The following is a 19,120-nucleotide window of genomic DNA, read 5'->3' as shown; positions in this document are numbered from 1 at the left end:
CTACTGGACAGAAACCAGCGATGCTGCTCAGCATCCTACCATGCACAGAGATGGGACCACAGAGAAGCACCCAGTCCAAAATGCTACCACGATGTGTTCTGGAGGATGCCACCCAACTTCCATAGAGATGGAAACTCCATGCCCCCAAATCTCTACATAGTACTGTGTCTATGTTGCTGATCTCTAGTCAATATGGCCAGATGGAGCCCAGACATGAACCAATGAGGTGCCACTGGAAGTGTGAACCAAAGCTGGAATCGTTGAACACTTTCCCTTCACCATCACAAATCACAGAGAGTAGAGATGTTCTAAGACAAAAAGGTACAAAAATGGATTTTGTTTACTATTATTCTCTTTCAATCCAGTCATTGAAGAAAGATTCACTAGAAGATATTTTAGTGACGTTTGGCAATGCAAACGTAGCTGTAAGGTACTGGGTTAATAATATATAATAATTACTTTCTTGGACAATAGAAAGAATTGGACACATTTAAGGAGAGTGTTGATAGTAAGACTTCTCTGCCATCCTTCAGGATTATGAAGAGATGCATTGAGTTGCTGTTATGTAAGCTGACAGGAAAGCTGCTTGGAGATTGCTGGGCATACAACAAATGATACAGAAGATACCAGAACTAGGCTGGAGGAAGGGAACAAGTATAATGTGTGACCCTGGAAGAAAGTGTTTCTGTAACTGGCCACCACATTGCTTAACAACCTGCATTTTCTGTGTGTACTTTAATCTCATAGCTTGACACTTACCTGTAGGGTCAGTGGGGAAGGCTGGCTCCCATCCCATACTCCAGGAGCTATCATTTCTATGGGAAGCTCACTCTGGAATGTCATGCTGAATAGCCTAGACCCCAACATAGACTTTCTGCAAAACATAGCACAGACATACAGATAGGAGTCACATTAAGAGGAAAGCTATGCATGTCTGCACATGCTTATTCTGGGATGGAAAGCAGCAGCTATTTTTGTGACTTCATTCAGTAGCTAGAAGAGAAATAAAATATCCCACAAGTCCAGACACTGATTAAGAGCTCACTGCTAACATGTCAAATACAAGGGTGTTTCCATAGACACCGCATTTTTCCCCATGTGTGGCTATTTTTACAGTCGTTCCTAGCAGGGGCACATATCAGTGACTGCCATCAGTGGTGATGACTAAGTGGAATTAGGTATCTTAGATTTGCACTCTGGACTTACTGGTGCCTGAACTTTGGAAGGACAGTAGCTCCTCAGAGGGTTTTTTCTTCCCTCTCCACAGAGTAACTAAATTTCTTGGGCATTTAAAGATTCTAAATTTATAGCAAGACAAGATTTAAATTAGCACAGCATATGAGCTGCAGAATCAAAATAGTTGTAGGACTTCACAAGGGAAATGTTCCTTTATATATAAATAGATTCATGTTCAGAATCCTTAAAAATCGGTTGTAAATTATCATAGTAAATGAGAGAGCACACAGGAAATGGCTTTAACCAGGGGGAAATCCACAAAAGCTTCAAATAACTGCAATAGCATCTAAATCCACAGGTCTTTGTACAAATGAATTAAGTGGTACCTGTGCACAAACCAGAATATTGGTGCCACATTCCAACTGTTAACTAAGAATGGTCTTTGATTTCAGTATACCAAACTAGAAAATGGGTTAATTAACAAAAGTAAATGTAAGCTTAAGATAAATCATTTTTGGTACCACCCAATTCAGGGTCTACTAGGAAGTGTCAGAGAACCTCAGATGGTTCTGTGGCGGCTGAGATAACCCAACTCAGGCCAATCCAGTACCCCCGGCTCCACCGGGAGATCCTTAGGTGCTGCACTAGCCACCAGCATCTGATAGAACAAGTAGCTACTAGCTTTGAAGGTGGCTGTGGGCTAGGGGCCAGAGCTAGGATGCCACAGGATCTTTGCAGTTTTTTTCCTTTCCTGACTAACCTGTTTGCATTTTCATCTCCTTAGGAAGACAGGCAGAGTATAAGAAAGCTATCTAAGTGACTAGGCATTTTTGTCCAAAAGATATTTCATATTTCAACCAGTCAGTACTTGACTGTAAGCAGAGGGTTTTTTGCCCTCATTAATTGCAGGTGGAGCTCATGAGAAGTTAGTTGTATTTTTACACCTGTTTTCAGAATGTGTTTTATTTGTGATTTTTACTGTATTGTTATGTCTTGGCTACATTTGAAGCAAAACAAATGTGATGTATCTGAGCTTGTTTCTATCTACCCAGCGATGCCTGTTCTTTCTGCCCTTAGCTGGATTGCATTGTAAGAGTCTCCCAAGCGTCTACTCTCTGGCACAGGATGCAGAATGAAGTCAGAATGCTTGCTGTAGGAGAGGGGCATGCAGGGCTCAGGAAAGAGGGTGTAAAGAATATGAAGTTGCAGATGGACAGTGGGGGATAATGGTATACAAACTTAAGGCCATTTGAGGGTTTAAGAAAACAAATGTGTAGCATAGTTTTGGAGGTGATTGCTTTGCTTAGCTCTGGGGAGATTATTTTCATAGACTGTACCAGGGAAGACAAGCAGGGCATCTATAGACTTTGGAATAAATAACGTGCCAGGAAGATGATCAGTAGCAGTGAGGAATAAAAAACAGAGCTGAGAGTATTGGTGGCTTCAGGAGACAGTGAGTGTGTGTGGGGGTCTTTCCTTTGAATTCCAATTACCATGAGAGCACTAGGAATTAGACCTGACTAGTCACTGAGTATGTTGTTACATTGGTCCATTTGGAAAAAAATCTGGTTTTTAAAAATTTTTTTCATATCCATCTGTAACTCCAGTTCTAAGGGACGTCAATACCCCTTTCTGGGATCTATGGGGCCCAGGTACTCAAGGGGTACACAGACATGGACGCATGCAAAATATCCATATGTATAAAATAAAATATAATAAGATACCAACATGAAAATATTTGTTACTCTGTAATGCACACACAAAAAACAAAGTAAAACAAAACAAAAAAATGTCACAAAGGCAGTCTACATACATTATACTTTGTATTAGGATTTCTGGAGCTTGCCCGAATCTGCCAGCCTTTATTAAGTTTCCTGGAATTTATTGGACAAAATCAACGCTTTTCAAATATTCCCACCATGTTGTGGCTCTTCTAGAGGTGGAGGAGTCTTTCAGGGGGACCTGGCCACCTGGCCCCTAACTCCCGCTACAGAGCATACCAGCAGTATCCATTACTCCTATGCTTTGAGGTCTTTTAAAGAAATGGTGTGTTTAGAAATTAGACTCCACTTTTGTTCATGGTGTTTGGTGATATTTGTTCTGGCATAGACTTAAGGTCTTTTAAACTCGATCAGTTCAGTGATTAAAAACTTCAACCCCAAATTTTCTGCATTGAGAAAGACAAACTGGATTATGATTCTATCACCCTGCAACAAAATAATGATTATTGAGTTTAATTATCAGGAGTCCTTGCATCACTTCCTAGTATCTAGAACCAGAATACACAGAGGATTAAGTCACTGGGAGACCAGAAGAACCAGAGGACATGATGCGATGAAATCTTTTGAGAGCCTAATAGCTCTTGGGTTCATAGTTAAAAGGAGAGCCCTTGTGATGCTGAGGTCAGAGCCTGTGTAAAGTGAGGACATTTTTACAGTATGTTTGTGAAGGAGGGTGTGGCATCTCAAAGCAGGAAGGTAGGTAGTTAAAGACAGAAAAAAGCTAAGGCAAGGACTCAGTCCTGGATTCTGGTTTTGTTCTATTTTTAAATTGCTTGATGATTTACGTCAGACCACCATTCCACAGATCCTAGTCCCGAGTGTGGCAAATGGACTAAGCGCCTCGTGTGGACCAGAAGAAAACCAATGAGCTTGACGGCACAACTACTGCTTACTATTTAGTTCCAAAACACAGTTCAAATGAGGAGGTCGGCATTAACAGCTCAGGCAATTGCCTGGGGAATAATATTGTTTGGAGATTAAGACTGATTTTGGGTCATGTTTGAAATTTTGCAAAATATTTTTATTTTTAAGACTTTAACTCACCACAGTAGACTTGAAAATATTGTTTCTCTCAAAAATAAAACAAAATAAACAAAAAAAAACTGACTTAGAATCTTTGGGGGATACCTGGGATTTGGGTTTCTATTGTAACACTCAAGAAAATGCTATTGTTCGGCCAAGGTAGAAAATCAGTTTGGCAAAGAAGCTTCTACAAAAACATTGCTAAGTAGCAATTACACTGTTTAATTGAGAACTTAAGTTGGAATTGGAACTCTTGGACATGATTGTACTGCAAGAAACCTGTCCTTGCTGCAGTGGGCAGGCACTCACCCACTGTGAGTATAGATACAGGGGCAATCTTGTCTGCAAAAGAAGGCTAAATGATTGTGCCCACCCAATGTTTCCTTTGGACTTCAGATATTTTTCTTTACAAAACTGAAGGTGAGTGGTTTTGATGCTTGCAAACGTCAAAGCCTGTTTTTACGTGTAGACATTAACTAATGCATCCCTCATAGGTATATACGAGCTTAATCACTGTTGGATTTTCAAAAGCTCACTTGTGGAGACCCTGAAGAGAAAGAATGGAAGCTCTTCTGAGGTCATGCCTATGTTGGGAAAAATATCAATATAAGTGGTCATTACAGCTGCACACAGTTGGTGAGGGGCAATTCAAACTATAAAAAGAGGTTCAATATCAAATGTTTATGGGCAAGGGTCATCCTGTGAGTGGAAATTAAAGCAAGATACTACTTTTCTGTGATCTGTAAATATCTACAGGGAATAGATTGAATTAGAATCTCTGCAAATTGTAGTGAGGTGCAAAATGGAATTCGTGGCTGTGTCTCAGCAGCCACACCTGATTGATTTCTGATGTCTTAGAACACTGGATTTCTTTCCATTGTTTATCCCAGGAGAGATGGAGACTTTTTTCTGGTTTTGATGAGAAACGGTCTACTGGGAATATATTTGCAAATGCTTGTTGAAATAATCATAGAAGTCTATTGTGTTTCTAGATGCTTCATCGTCACTACCTTACATACTTTTCCTTGTGAAATCATCACCTTGGATCAGTCCCACATAATTGCTTCCCACAGTCTCCCACACTAGAAGACCATTCCCTGAAAACAGATGTAAGTGATGCGTGTCCACACAGAGCCAACATTTATCCTGGCATCCCTGTATGTGGCAGGCTGGTGAAGAGAACCAAATGCAGCAGATGCTCTTTTCAGTTAATAACTGGAAATGTGACTTCACAAAAATGCTGAAAATGTTACATCTGAAATTCTGCAGGGGAAATTGCAATGAAACCCTCTCACAAGTGGAAGGACACCTGTGTGGTGGCTCTTACAGACAGTTGTGAATGCTTTAAGTGCTCAGGTCAGATATTTGAAATGTCTCCTAACAACAGCAGATATTCCTCCTTGAGCTAACCTGTGTTTTCGCAGAATGTTAAAACATACTTGCAGGGATTGATTTTTTTTCAGTAAACTAACCACTATTGATTGCCTATTTATACAATGCATAATGTAAGATGGCAGACATTACAGAGGTGAATGTATTTCCTGTCTTCAATACATACATAGAGACAGACTAAGACATCAAAACCCAAACCAAGCCATAGTCGTGTACATACACAGAGACACATGAACTTATACACAGGACATAAATGTAAGACGCACAAACTCACATGTGTATACAGAGAGACACACATACGTATATACATAGAGACATACATACAGAGAGACACAAACACACAATTTACACACACATTATGCACATACATATACGCACAAACAGATGCACATGCACAAGGTTCAGATCTGAAATAATTCAATGAATTTTTAAAGCTGGATCTAGTTCGTTTGATAAAATTTATCTACAGTGGCTGAATGATGGAACTGAAACCCAAAAAAGGAATACTTTGCACACTTCCATAACAGCAAGTGTTTCCAAAACAATATGTGTAGAAATGTGCCTTATATTAACAGTAGCATGACAATGTGAGTTCTGATTTTTGAAGGTTCCTGATTTTGTCACCTGCACTTAAAGCCTGTTTCTTGTGTTAAAAAAAATAAGTGCATCAATTCTTCTGGAGATATGTACCCTTAAAAGCATAGGCAATCAGTAGTTGACTTTATTTTACCTTCTAAATATGAATAATTCTCAAGAATTTTTGGTTAAATAATCAGTTGACTTTTCAAAGGTTGTTAATTCTGGGAGAATATCTGAACTCAGTTCTGTGCTTTTTTTTTTTTTGGAAGTTGCCAAGTATTTCTTCTTGGCAACAAGAGACCAGCAAATAGTTTTGTTTTATAGTTTTACTTTAGTCAGAATTTTGTGGCGTTTTTTCCCCCTAAATGACAGCACAGTCATTTTGGATTACTAATTCCAGAGAAGCTGGCTGCTTGAAGAAGAAAGAGTCCTTGAGACTGGTCTTGCCAGCACCTCTCCATTGTAAATGACCCCCTGATGACCAGAGCATGTGCTGCTGCCACAGCCAGCTCTCCGTTTTTGCTCTTCTGTTCTAATTTCAATACTCATGATTTATATTGAACTACCTCGTTTCAGTATAAAATGTCCTCTTGATTTTTCTCATTATGCCGTAACCTGAAGAACATTCAATTCCCGGAAGGTTGAATTGGAACCAGAGCTCTGTTAATCACGGATGATATACTTACTCTTTTGGGAACAGTGGAAGGCAGGTCCAGGCCAGCAGATTTGCACTGTGGGTGGCAGAATCAATCCCAAACACTTTTATAATGAGCATGGATTCTCTTGGAAGTGACTTTATCTCAAGAGGAAAATTGATTCTGAAAAGCAAAGGAAGTATCCAATTATAAGCTTGATTTTACAAACATTTTCTTGTAATTATTTGTGAAAAAAACATTTGAGTATTTGAATTGAGATGTCTCCTTGAAAATTTTAATGAAATATGTAAGATAATGATACTCTATAAGTAATAATTTTACTCCTTATAGTTTTGACATGTAGAGTCATTTAAATATAGCATAACCTGACTCTTATACAGTATTGTGAGCACATAGGAAAGACTGGTTAAATTTATCTGAGGGAGTAATAAGTAAAAGTGAATCTTGATTGGTGTGTGTGTGTGTGTGTGTATGTATGCAAGTGTGGTAGTGGTGATGGCAAGGCTTGTATGTAAGATCAGGAGAAAACTTGTTGGCGTTCTCTCCTTCTACCATATGGTTTCTGGGGATCAAACTCAAGTCATTAAGACAAGTAGAAAATGCACTTAACTGCTGAACCATCTTGGCAGACCAAGAAACATGACTCTTTCAGGCTGGACTACAATGAGATGGGGTTTCAGAAAACCATTCCAAGAAGAGAAAAATATATTGCAACAAGGAAAAAGTATGTAACACACAGCATGGAAAGAGAAGAGGATTCTTCTGAATTAAAATATTTCCTCCTACAGCAGGAGAGAGACTCATTAAGGCTCAGGAAGCTAATGAAATCAAGCTTAGCAAGCTCAGGAAGTTTGAAGTTTAAGAAAAAGTCATTTTTTTACTATGTTGATCCTACTTATCAAAGAGCATGGGAGATTTTTCCATTTTCTGGTATCTTGGACAGGGTTTAAAAGCTTGGGGAAAGGAGGTGCACGCTCTCTTGGGGCAGCAACTTCTCATGTAAGTGACCTCTCTCTCAAATAAAGTACAAAACTACCCCTTTTTTCTGGTATCCTTGGCATGACTCGCTTTACCATCATCATGAATCAAAAAGGGAAATGTAAATCAAACAACTCTGAGATACCATCTTACTCCTTTCAGAATGACAAAAAGTAAAAATACAAAGGAAAGTTTATGCTGGAGAGGATGTGGAGAAAGGGGAATGGTCCTCTATTGCTGGTGCGAGTGCAAACTTGTACAACTGCTTAGGAAATCTGTATGGAGGTTTTTCAGGAAAATGGGAATCAGTCTACCTCAAGATCCAGCAATTCCACTCTTAGGCATATATCCAAAGGACACACATTCATATCACAGGGACATCTATTCAGATATACTAATAGCAGCATTATTTGTAATGGCCAGAATCTGGAAGCAACCTAGATGACCCTCAAAAAAATAATGGATAAAGAAAATATGGTAAATTTAACCAATGGAATACTACTCAGCAGAAAAAATCCAAATCAATGAAATCTTGAAAGTCACAGGCAAATGGATGGAACTAGAAGAAACCATCCTAAGTGAGGTAACCCAGTCACAGAAAGACAAACATGGTATGTACTCACTCATATATAGATATTAGACATAGAGCAAAGGATTACCAGCATACAGTCCACACCACCAGAGAAGCAAGAAAACAAAGAGGACTGGAAGAGACACAGACATACGTGGTCCCATGGTGAAGAGGAAAAGTACAATAGCTCCCCAACAAATTGGGAGCATGGGGAAAAGGGGAAGGGAAATAGGAGAAAGAGGAGAGGAGAAGAGGAGGGGCGAGGAGAACATGAGGTATCAGGAAGATTGAGTTGGGAGATAAATAGAAGAGAGCAAGAAAAGAAAAGAGAGACATCAATAGAGGGAGCTATTGTAGGTTTAAAGAGAAATCTGGCACTGGAAAATTGTACAGAAATCCACAAGGATGACACCAACTAGGATTCTAGGAAATAGTGGAGAGGCTGCCTTAAATGCCCTTCCCCTATAATAAGAATGATGACTACCTTAAATACCATCCTAGAGCCTTCATTCAGTAGCTGATGGAAGCAGAAGCAGAGCACTAAACTCCTGGAATTCAGTTGTAGAGACAGAGGAGTTATAAACAAAGGGATCAAGACCACACTGGGAAAACCCACAGAAATAGCTGACCTGAACAAGTGAGAACTCATGGACCTCAATCTGACAGCTGGGCAACCAACACAGGACCAAACCAGGGCCCCTGAACGTGGGTGTCAGCTAGGAGGACTGGGCAGTCTGGATCTCAGGCTGTGGAATCAAGATGTATTCCTAGTGCAAGAACAGACTTCAGGAGCCCATTGCCCTTGGAAGGATACTCTCTTAGCCTAGACACACAGGGAAGGGCCTAGGCCCTGTCCCAAATGACTTGACAGATTTTGATGATCCCTCATGGAAGGCCTCACCCTCCCTGGGGAGTGGATGGGGGATGAGATGGGAAAATCAGTGGGGGGCATGGGAGGATGGGAGGGAGAGGGAACTGGGATTGATATGTAAAATAAGATTGTTTCTACTTTAAATAAAATTTATTAAAAGAAAGAAAAAGTCATGAAATTCTCAAGATCCTTCTGCAAGTTTACAAGTGTGTTTTTGTTTATTGTTTTGTTTTTTTTTTCTGATTACCTTATTGTCAGTTTTCAGTTCTGGGGTGGACTTTACAGAAGCCTCCTGTTGAATGACCTATGTTCCTATAATTAGCCCTATAAGCTGATTAGCTCACCAACTAGATTTGGGTAGTTATGTTTTGGTATATACTCAGTTACCTATCTGGGTGAATACATGTCTGTCCCATCTCTACAGGAAAAGTCATGCGACACATAGACTAGGACATGTATGAAAAAAAATGATTAGCTGTGCCTGAGAATTGGTGAGTCATTTACAGTGGCTGCTATAAAAAAGATCAAGTCAAGTTGAAATAAGTAGAGGATGACAGAATTAGGAGAACATATTGTCCTTAATTCTTAAGAACTTTGAATACCAATTATATCAGTTTGAACTTTTCCCCCAATAGCAAAAGAGAACTCTCGAAAGACAAGGATGAAATTATGAAGACTTATTTACTACCTTACATTTGGAATGAGCTAGGACCCAGGAATTTGTTAGATGATCAGAGAAACACCAACATGTATGGCTGCTGGATACGTTACAGTTGAGATGCTCTGAGCTCAGGTCTTAGATGGCACTGGGTTTGGGGGAAGAGTGGGGTTCAAGAGCGATGAAACACTGCTCATCTGGCAAAGAGTTAATTAGAGAGCTGGATGGCAGCGGGTGGTGTGTGGAACTGGCAGGCAGCATTAGCTGGGTCTGAAGAATAGTGTATCCCCTGCTCAGAGAGAGCAGAGATTGGGGAGGGTGTACTATGGGAAAATATGCCCAAGACTGGTTGACATCACCAAACTACATTTACTTGCAGCACATGTGTATAAAGAAGTACCTAGGGTGGTAACAGAGCAACTCACAGTCACAGGACTAGATGAGGTGTTTGAAAGGTAAAATGGATAAAAGAAATTTGACTGACCTTAGAAAGGTAAGAAATCGATGGTGAGTTTTAGTTTCTACGCTGTAATGTAGCATGTAATTTAACTGATAGAAACAGGGAAGAGGATTCTGGGACTGAAGCAATGCAATGGAATTTCAGTGAATGATGCTATATACTAAGTCAACAGCAACTGTTAACTATTAGCTGCACATGGGCAATCTGAGTCCCCCTTTGGGATTAGCAAGTTTGTGTGTTGAAAATTGGTCATGCTGGTTAATAAGATGCTTCTAATTCAGCGATTCACTCGACCTTCCTAAGCCTTAGTTTTCATTACCCATGAAACTATTGAGGCATGACACAATGGGTAGCACATAGTAGGGTGAGTTTTTCATCCCATTCTTTCCTTTTTCAGTTAGCCACACAATAATTTGTATTCACTGCTCTGTAGTTGAGATTTTTGACTCATAAAAGTGTTCCCTTTTGGATAAAGGAGGTACAATTCTCGTGTATAGTCAGAGGAGCATGATGGGACAAAAGACAATAGCATTGGAAATCTACTTTTAAAGATGAGCAAAATTCAGACTTATTAAAACATTACATATTTTGGTGTATTTTTCATTTACATTATTTCATAGTTTCCATATTCATTCAAGTGTTTTTGAGTTCAAAGGAATCTCTGAATTGACAGAAAATGTTGACAATAATGTAGAAGGTGCAGTACTTTCTTGAATGTTCTTTTATCTATAATTGACTCTATTACAATTCCATTTCTCTGTTCTGTAATGGAAGTTGAAATCTTATTCCATTTTTCACATAACCTAGAAAGTTCTTTTCCCTCCGAAGAACTGGTTTTTCCTACATAGCATGAGCTTTTCACATTAAGAATGAAAAAGACAGAGACATTACAGTTGATGGTTGCTGCCAATCTCCATTCATTCACTTCCATAAAAATCAATTCTAGGAAAAAGAGTACATGCATGCTAAATAGTGCTCCTTTCATCTTCTGAATATATATGGATTCACATTCACTGGAAAATTGTTTCTGTTTTTAAACTTCTCCATGACTACTTAAAAACAAAAGAATGAACATTTTAGTGAGAAACGAGGCACATACTTTATAAAATACTGCAATAAGGTTTAAAGAGTTGACTCAGTAGTTAAGAGCAGGGGATCAGAGTTTAATTCCCAGCACACAAGCCAGGTGACTCCCAATTACCTGCAACTCCAGCTTCATGGGTTCTGACAGCCTCCTCTGGCCTCTATGGACACTCTCACATATAAGGAATATACTCAGACAAATACATTAAAGTACATAAAATAAAAGAAATCATTTAGAAAGTAAAAATGAGTTCTCATTAATTTTTTTCTTCTGTGTTAGAGACAGTTCGGTGCTTAGCATTAAAGTTTAGCAGTGAAATGTATTTTCAACTCCAGTGCAACAAATACATGCTAATAAATTATGTAAAACTCTTTTTGGAATCTTGGGAAATGTAATGCAAATATGTTTAAGGGAAGCAAAATGTAACATGATTGTAGGTTGAAATATTAAGTCCATTGGAAGAATGCAAGGATCTGAATGTATGTATGCATGTATGTATGTATGAATAAATGTATGTATGTATATGAGCTGTTTTAAGAAAATAAACACATCAATACCATTTGCAAAGCTATTAATGAGTTCCTCATTTTTCTGTGAAGCTGACTGTATAATTAGACCTTTTTCCTCTCTTGAGGGGAAAATGTATTTGATTTTTGGAAATAACCAGAAATGGGCTTTGGTCAAATTGGAAGAATATTTGCATCAAGTAGGCAGGTTAATAACCTTGTAAAGGAGCCTTTGGTTACAAGAGTTTGAGCAAGAGGTCTTGTGTTGTGGGGGGCCAGAATGGGGCACAGGGATAGTGTCAAGAAGGTAGCTAAGGGGCTGGAGATAATGACACAGCAGTTATGAGAATTGCTGCTTTTGCAAAGGCTGGGGATTCAGTTCTCAGCACTTATGGTGGTTCACAACCATGTGAGGGGATCCAGTGCCCCCTCCTGGCCTCCACAAGCATTGCATGCACATGGCAACCACTCCCACACATAGAATAAAAGTGAATGGCTCTTAAAAAAGACCATTTACTTGAGGATGGAGTTTAAGAAATGATCACTAGAGGAGGAAACAGTCTCCGCCCCAATCAATTATGAATACATTCACATAGCATATAAATGCTTATCCCCTCCAATTGATTATTTAAACAATATACAAACTGACTTAGGTGAGACCACGTGTTATCAGGTGATTTCTTTCTTCCTAGCTGCAGCCATCTTGATAAAAATCAAAATATTCCTGATCTCCAGCATGTGAATGAACAGTTGTGCCTCTCCTGTTTATAATTTTCCCTGCTTCTCAATTCAGTCATATGGATGAGATGGGTGTTTAGGAATTTCAATGGACTTTAAGTCTGTTGAATGAACAGTCTATTATCTACTGACCCTTTGGTACTTAACATCCCATCAGACAAGTGGCTAAGTGTACTCTCTGTCTCTCTCTGTGTGTGTCTCTGTCTCTCTCCTCTGTGTGTGTGTGTGTGTGTGTGTGTGTGTGTGTGTCTGTCTGTCTGTCTGCCTGTCTGTCTATCTCTGTCTCTCTTACACACACATACAACATGGTCTTTTTAAAATGGAAGAAGGGTTGACTTTTCTAAGCTATCCAGCACAGCCAGAATAAAGATTAAACTTACATTTCATTCCAGTTGACCAAAAGAAAGAACGATTTTGTGACTGGCATGGATCTGCAGCTTTTCACTTGGCACAGCTTCTTCCCAGCATATGTAAGCCAGCAGGAAAATGAAAATGCTTTGTAGCTGAAAAGAAACATTGATCCAATAAGCACAACACATGGGAGGAGATAGCTTCCTAAGAGGGTCAATTATTGTTATTGTCAAAGTCAAATGGTAAAAATGCACTTACTCTTGTAAAGTGTGCTTTAAAAGCCGCTGTAAAAACTTGTGTTAGATATGTGAGAAAGACCGCAGAATAGGCAGCCCATGTCTCTCTTGTACCTATGGAGACATCAGCTCCCTCTAGGAAATCTTAAAACCTGTCCTGAGGGTTCAATACCTTGATTGCAAGAACAGTTACATCAAAGCAGCCATGGAAATTCGCACCATTCAGTCTCAGACCCCACCCCCTTCCCCTGCTATCTGTTGAAGGTGGCAGTGGGGTTTGGGGGCAGGGGGTTCACAACACCGGGATATCCCCTCAAGAGGGATGCAAAAGCCTGCAATTTACATCTAGTGCAGCAGAGACACCAGGACTGTTGTCACTCCTGTGTGCATTTAAATGCCCATCAGAGAAGGTTCAAGGCAGGGGATTGCTGAGAACAAAAAAATAAAGGCATACCAGAAATTCAAAGAAGAGCTCATTCCAATACTCGTCAAAGTATTCCACACTATAGAAGCAGGAGGCTCACTGCCAAACTCTTTCTACGAGGCTACAATTACCTTGATACCCAAGCCACACAAAGACACAACTAAGAAAGAGAACTATAGACCAATTTCCCTCATGAACATTGATGCAAAAATACTCAATAAAATACTTGCAAACCGGATTCAAGAACACATCAGAAAAATCATCCACCATGATCAAGTAGGCTTCATTCCAGGAATGCAGGGATGGTTCAACATTAGAAAATCTATCAATGTAATCCACCATATTAACAATCTGCGAAAGAAAAACCACATGATCATCTCACTAGATGCTGAAAAAGCCTTTGACAAAATCCAGCACCCCTTCATGATAAAGGTCCTAGAGAGATCAGGGATAACAGGAACGTACCTGAACATAATAAAAGCAATATACAGTAAACCAACAGCTAACATCAAACTAAATGGAGAGAAACTCAAAGCAATTCCTCTAAAATCAGGAACAAGACAAGGCTGTCCACTCTCTCCATATCTCTTCAATATTGTACTTGAAGTTCTAGCTACAGCAATAAGACAACAAAAGGAGATAAAGGGGATACAAATAGGAAAAGAAGAAGTCAAGCTTTCATTATTTGCAGATGATATGATAGTTTACATATGTGACCCAAAAAACTCCGCAAGGTTACTCCTAGAGCTGATAAACAGCTTCAGCAAAGTGGCAGGATACAAGGTAAACTCAAAAAAATCAGTGGCCCTATTATATACAGATGATGAAGTGACTGAGAAAGAAATCAGAGAAACATCACCTTTTACAATAGCCAAAAACAGCATCAAATATCTGGGGATAATGTTAACCAAGGAAGTGAAAGACCTGTATATCAAAAACTTTGTGTCTTTGAAGAAAGAAATCAAAGAAGATACCAGAAAATGGAAAGATCTCCCATGCTCTTGGATTGGTAGGATCAACATAATAAAAATGGCAATCTTGCCAAAAGCAGTCTATAGATTCAATGCAATCCCTATCAAAATTCCATCACAATTCTTCAAGGACCTGGAAAGATCATTAATCAACTTTATATGGAAAAACAAAAGGCCCAGGATAGCCAAAACATCCCTATACAATAAAGGAACTTCAGGAGGCATCACCATACCTGATTTCAAGCTCTATTATAGAGCTATAGTCCTGAAAACAGCTTGGTATTGGCACAAAAATAGGCAGGTAGACCAATGGAACCGAATCGAAAGCCCTAATTTTAACCCACACACCTATGAACACCTGATTTTTGACAAAGAAGCTAAAACTGTACAGTGGAAAAAAGAAAGCATCTTCAACAAATGGTGCTGGCATAACTGGGTAATGGTATGCAGAAGACTGCAGATAGATCCATGTTTATCGCCTTGTACAAAACTTAAGTCCAAATGGATCAAAGATCTCAACATACATCCAGCCACACTGAAACTTTTAGAAGAGAAAGTGGGAGATACTCTTCAACGAGTTGGTACAGGAGACCACTTCCTAAACATAACACCAGTGGCACAGGCACTGAGATCAACAATTAACAAATGGGACCTTCTGAAACTAAAAAGCTTTTGTAAGGCAAAGGACACAATCAAAAAGACAAAAAGGCAGGCCACAGAATGGGAAAAGATATTCACTAACCCTACATCTGACAGAGGGCTAATCTCCAAAATTTACAAAGAACTCAAGAAACAAGTCTCCAAAACACCAAAGGATCCACTTGAAAGGTGGGGTACAGAGCTAAATAGAGAATTCTCAGTAGAGGAGGCTAAAATGGCCAAGAGACACTTAAGAAAGTGCTCAACATCCTTAGCCATCAGGGAAATGCAAATCAAAACAACTCTGAGATACCATCTTACTCCTGTCAGAATGGCTAGAATCAAAAACACCGAAGACAATTTATGCTGGAGAGGATGTGGAGAGAGAGGATCACTCCTCCATTGCTGGTGGGAATGCCGACTCATACAGCCTCTTTGGAAATCAGTATGGAGATTCCTCAGGAAAATGGGAATTAATCTACCACTAGACCCAGCAATTCCACTCTTAGGCATTTATCCAAATGAGGCAGGTTCATACAACAAGGGCATCTGCTCCACTATGTTCATAGCAGCATTGTTTGTAATAGCCAGAACCTGGAAGCAACCTAGATGCCCCTCAACTGAAGAGTGGATAGAGAAAATGTGGTACATTTACACAATGGAGTATTACTCAGCAGAAAAAAACAATGGAATCTTGAAATTCGCAGGGAAATGGATAGCACTGGAAGAAACCATCCTGAGTGAGGTAACCCAGTCGCAAAAAGACAAACATGGTATGTACTCACTCATATATGGATTTTAAATATGGATCAGGATAGTGCCAGTCTGCACTTCCACAGATAGAGAGTCTGGGAAACAGGAAAGAACCTAAAAGATATGCATATATGCATAGTACCCAAGAGAAGAGGATGGAGACAAGATCCTCTGAATGGATGGGGAACAGGGCGAGGGGGGGTAGTGGGACCTGGGAAGAGTAGAGGGGGTAAAGAGGAAGGGAGTTGGTCATGGGGGAACAGGAAGTTGAGGGGGTGGGGGTAAAATAGGGGAAGAGGGAATCATAGGATCGAAGACAGATCAGGCACCAGAGTGACCTCGAGTGATCTAAAGGTATAACATCAATTGGCAAGCTAAGCAATAGTGGAAGGACCACCTCGAATGCCCATTCCTGATAATGAACTTGATGTCTATAACTATCCGGGAGCCTTCATCCTGGGACTGATGGAAGCAGAGGCAAACACACAACTAAGCACTGAACTGAACCCAAGGAACCCAGTGACAGAGAGAGAGGAGTGATGAGCAAATTGGCAAGGAATGGGCTGGCAAAACCAGCAGAGACGGCTGATCTGAACAGGGGAGTGCTCTTGGACCCCAGACCGACAGTGGGGAGGCCAGAATGGGACTGATCTGGACCCCCCAAATGTGAGTGTCAGTGAGAAGGCCTGGGCAACCTATGGGGCTCTGAGCTGTGGATCAGTGTCTATCCCTGGTATACAATCTATCTTCATGTGCCTATGGCACAAAGAGAGATGCTCTCTCAGCCTGGACTCTTAGGGGAGTGCCTTGACCCTACCAAGAGTGAAATGATAGACTCTAGACATCCCCTATGTGGAGGGATTTGGCAATAGGGTGGGAGGGTGGGTGGAAGGGGAGTGCGGGAGGAGGGGAGGGAGAGGGAACTGGGATTGACATGTGAAACAAGCTATTTAAAATTAAAATAAAAAATGATTAAAAAAAAATAAAGGCAATAGTCTTGTTTTTCTGTGTTTTTGCTTGCTTTTTTTTTGTTGGTTTTTGTTTTTGAGACATTGTCTCACTCCGTAATCCAGGGTAGCCTGGATTTTTTTTATGTGGTCCAGGCTGGTATGAAGCTTGATGGGGTCTTCTTGTCTCCGCTGCTCAAGCCTGGACTACAAGCATGAAGCACCATAAAAACCTGCTTTTTGAAACAAAAAATATTTTTATAAGCATACATTTGTTGTACAAAGTAATCATTTCTTTGTGCTATGTTCATGCAGGCACAGTGTATGTTTTAGCCACGTGGGATATTCCACTGACTTTCCTCTCCCTCCCCTCCTTTCCTTTGGTCTTCTTCTCTTATAATTACCTCCCCTTTACATGTATGCCCCATCCCTTGGTTTCCCTGCTGGATTCTACATATGATACTAATAAGATGCAGTATTTGCTGGACTTTTTGCTTAACTTGATCTCTGGCTTTGCCCCTTTTCATGCAGAGGACAAGATTTCATTCTTATTAATGGGACACCAAGACTCCTTTGTGCTTCAGTAGAATGTTCCACCTATGATTATGTAGTTGGCTAACTAGCTGACTTGGTAACTTGCCTGTGATGAGTAGCAGTAGGGCTGCCTTCCTCAAGGGTGTGTGAGTGCCCACATAGTAGGTTAGTTGGGGAACAGTAGAGGCATGCAGTAGTCCATTTGTGCATATTTGAGGATTCTCAAAAGTGAGTTCCAACTGTCTGTGCCCATCTGCATTCCCACCCCCAGTTAGCAAAGTGTCTCATTTCACCACATTCCCTCCAGTGGTCATGGAGTTTTCTTTCCTTGGTGGTAGTTTTGACAGGGGTGAGACAGAGTCCAGCACAGTTTTCATCTGCGTTTCCTTGATGGGAAGGCTGAAGACATTTAACAGGTTTTTGTGCATTTTGCTTTTTTGTTCTCACACATTTCAAGATTTTTTTTATGTTATTGTGAGGCATGCCATTGAGATTTGGATGGCGATCTCATTGAATCTATAGACAGCTTTTGGAAATATGGCCAATTTCCTTCTATACTGATTTAACCATTCTGACTTAGCAGAACCTTTCCATGTTCTATTGTCCTGTTCAGAGTCTTTCCTCAGAGCTGTTTCACACATATGCTCAGGGTGCTCCAGGAACTGGAAATTTTTGTTTTGTTTTATTTATTTTTTTGTCCTGCTCTTTCTATCTTAACAACCTCAGTAGTGTCATCTAGCAAAACATCCTGTTTTGGAGTTGAGTTCAAATTCTTCTTCTTCTTTGCTTGTGATTAGATCTGAGCTTTCCTTGCTTTTAAACACACACTCATATTGCCTACAAACATAATTTGACTTATTTTCCTAATTGAATCCCGTGTTATTTTTCTCTTTCCTTGTTTCTCTGGTTATGACCCCCAAACATGATTTTCAGAAAGTGTTAAGATTAGATAGTTTTTGCCTCTCCCAGGAAGTCCCGCCTATCCTCTCCTGCCTAGCTATTGGCTGTTCAGCTCATTATTAAACCAATCAGAAGGTGCCTCAGCAGAGACACATCTTCACAGTATAGACAAAGATTATCTCACAACGGTCACATGTCTTCTTGTGCCAGAGTCATGCTGTCTTTGTCACTATGACTTCACTGTAACCTTTGAGATCGTGTATTGGGAAACATCTGGCACTGTTGATTCTGCTGAGTTCTCCTATATTATAGTTCCTTCATGTTTTCATGTGTAATTTAGGGCATTTCTTTCCAGTTCTTTGAAGAATGTCATTGGAATTCTGAAGAGGATTGCATTGAACTTGTAGATTATTTTTGTTATTGCCCATCACGTTATTGATTCTTCACATTTAGAAGCATAGAATTTCTTTGTCTAGAGTCTTCATTTTTTATATTAATATCCTAAAGCTCTCACGCCTTTTATCAGGTTTATTTCTAGTTAAGCTCCTATGACTAGAATATTTTTCCTAATGTTTTGCTCAGTTAATTCATCACTGCTATGCACTGATTTTTGCATTTTAATTTTATAACCCATAACTTTCTTGAGTGTTTATCAGATTTAAGAGTTTTCTGATTGAGTCCATAAAATATGTTAAGTATAAAACCATGATGCCTATCATTTACAAATAGATATAATTTTTCCTTTTCCTTTCCTAATTTTTCAATCCCTTTTTATATTCTTTGTCTTAATATTTTAGCTAAGACTTCAAACAATATATTAAACAAGAGTGGGGAGAGTAGGTACCCTTATCCATTCTGATTTTAGATGAATGATTTCAGGTTTTTCCCCATT

General features: G+C 39.7%; 1 protein-coding gene across 1 annotated transcript in view; it reads right to left on the bottom strand.

The window, feature by feature from the left end:
• Pik3c2g (phosphatidylinositol-4-phosphate 3-kinase catalytic subunit type 2 gamma) overlaps window positions 1-19,120 on the bottom strand; it is a 334,840-nt gene that overhangs the window by 226,433 nt on the left and 89,287 nt on the right. The window contains exons 12-14 of the mRNA XM_040743461.1: window positions 12,854-12,976; window positions 6,638-6,769; window positions 760-874 (exon numbers count right to left, since the gene is read on the bottom strand). Of these exons, the coding sequence (XP_040599395.1) occupies window positions 760-874; window positions 6,638-6,769; window positions 12,854-12,976 (370 nt within the window). The remainder of the gene's footprint in view (window positions 1-759; window positions 875-6,637; window positions 6,770-12,853; window positions 12,977-19,120) is intronic.

Source organism: Mesocricetus auratus, unplaced genomic scaffold (genome assembly GCF_017639785.1).
Source record: "Mesocricetus auratus isolate SY011 unplaced genomic scaffold, BCM_Maur_2.0 Super-Scaffold_100001, whole genome shotgun sequence".
NCBI lineage: Eukaryota > Metazoa > Chordata > Mammalia > Rodentia > Cricetidae > Mesocricetus > Mesocricetus auratus.
The sequence above is the reverse complement of the archived record's forward strand: the minus strand, read 5'-3'. Positions and strand labels throughout refer to the sequence as shown.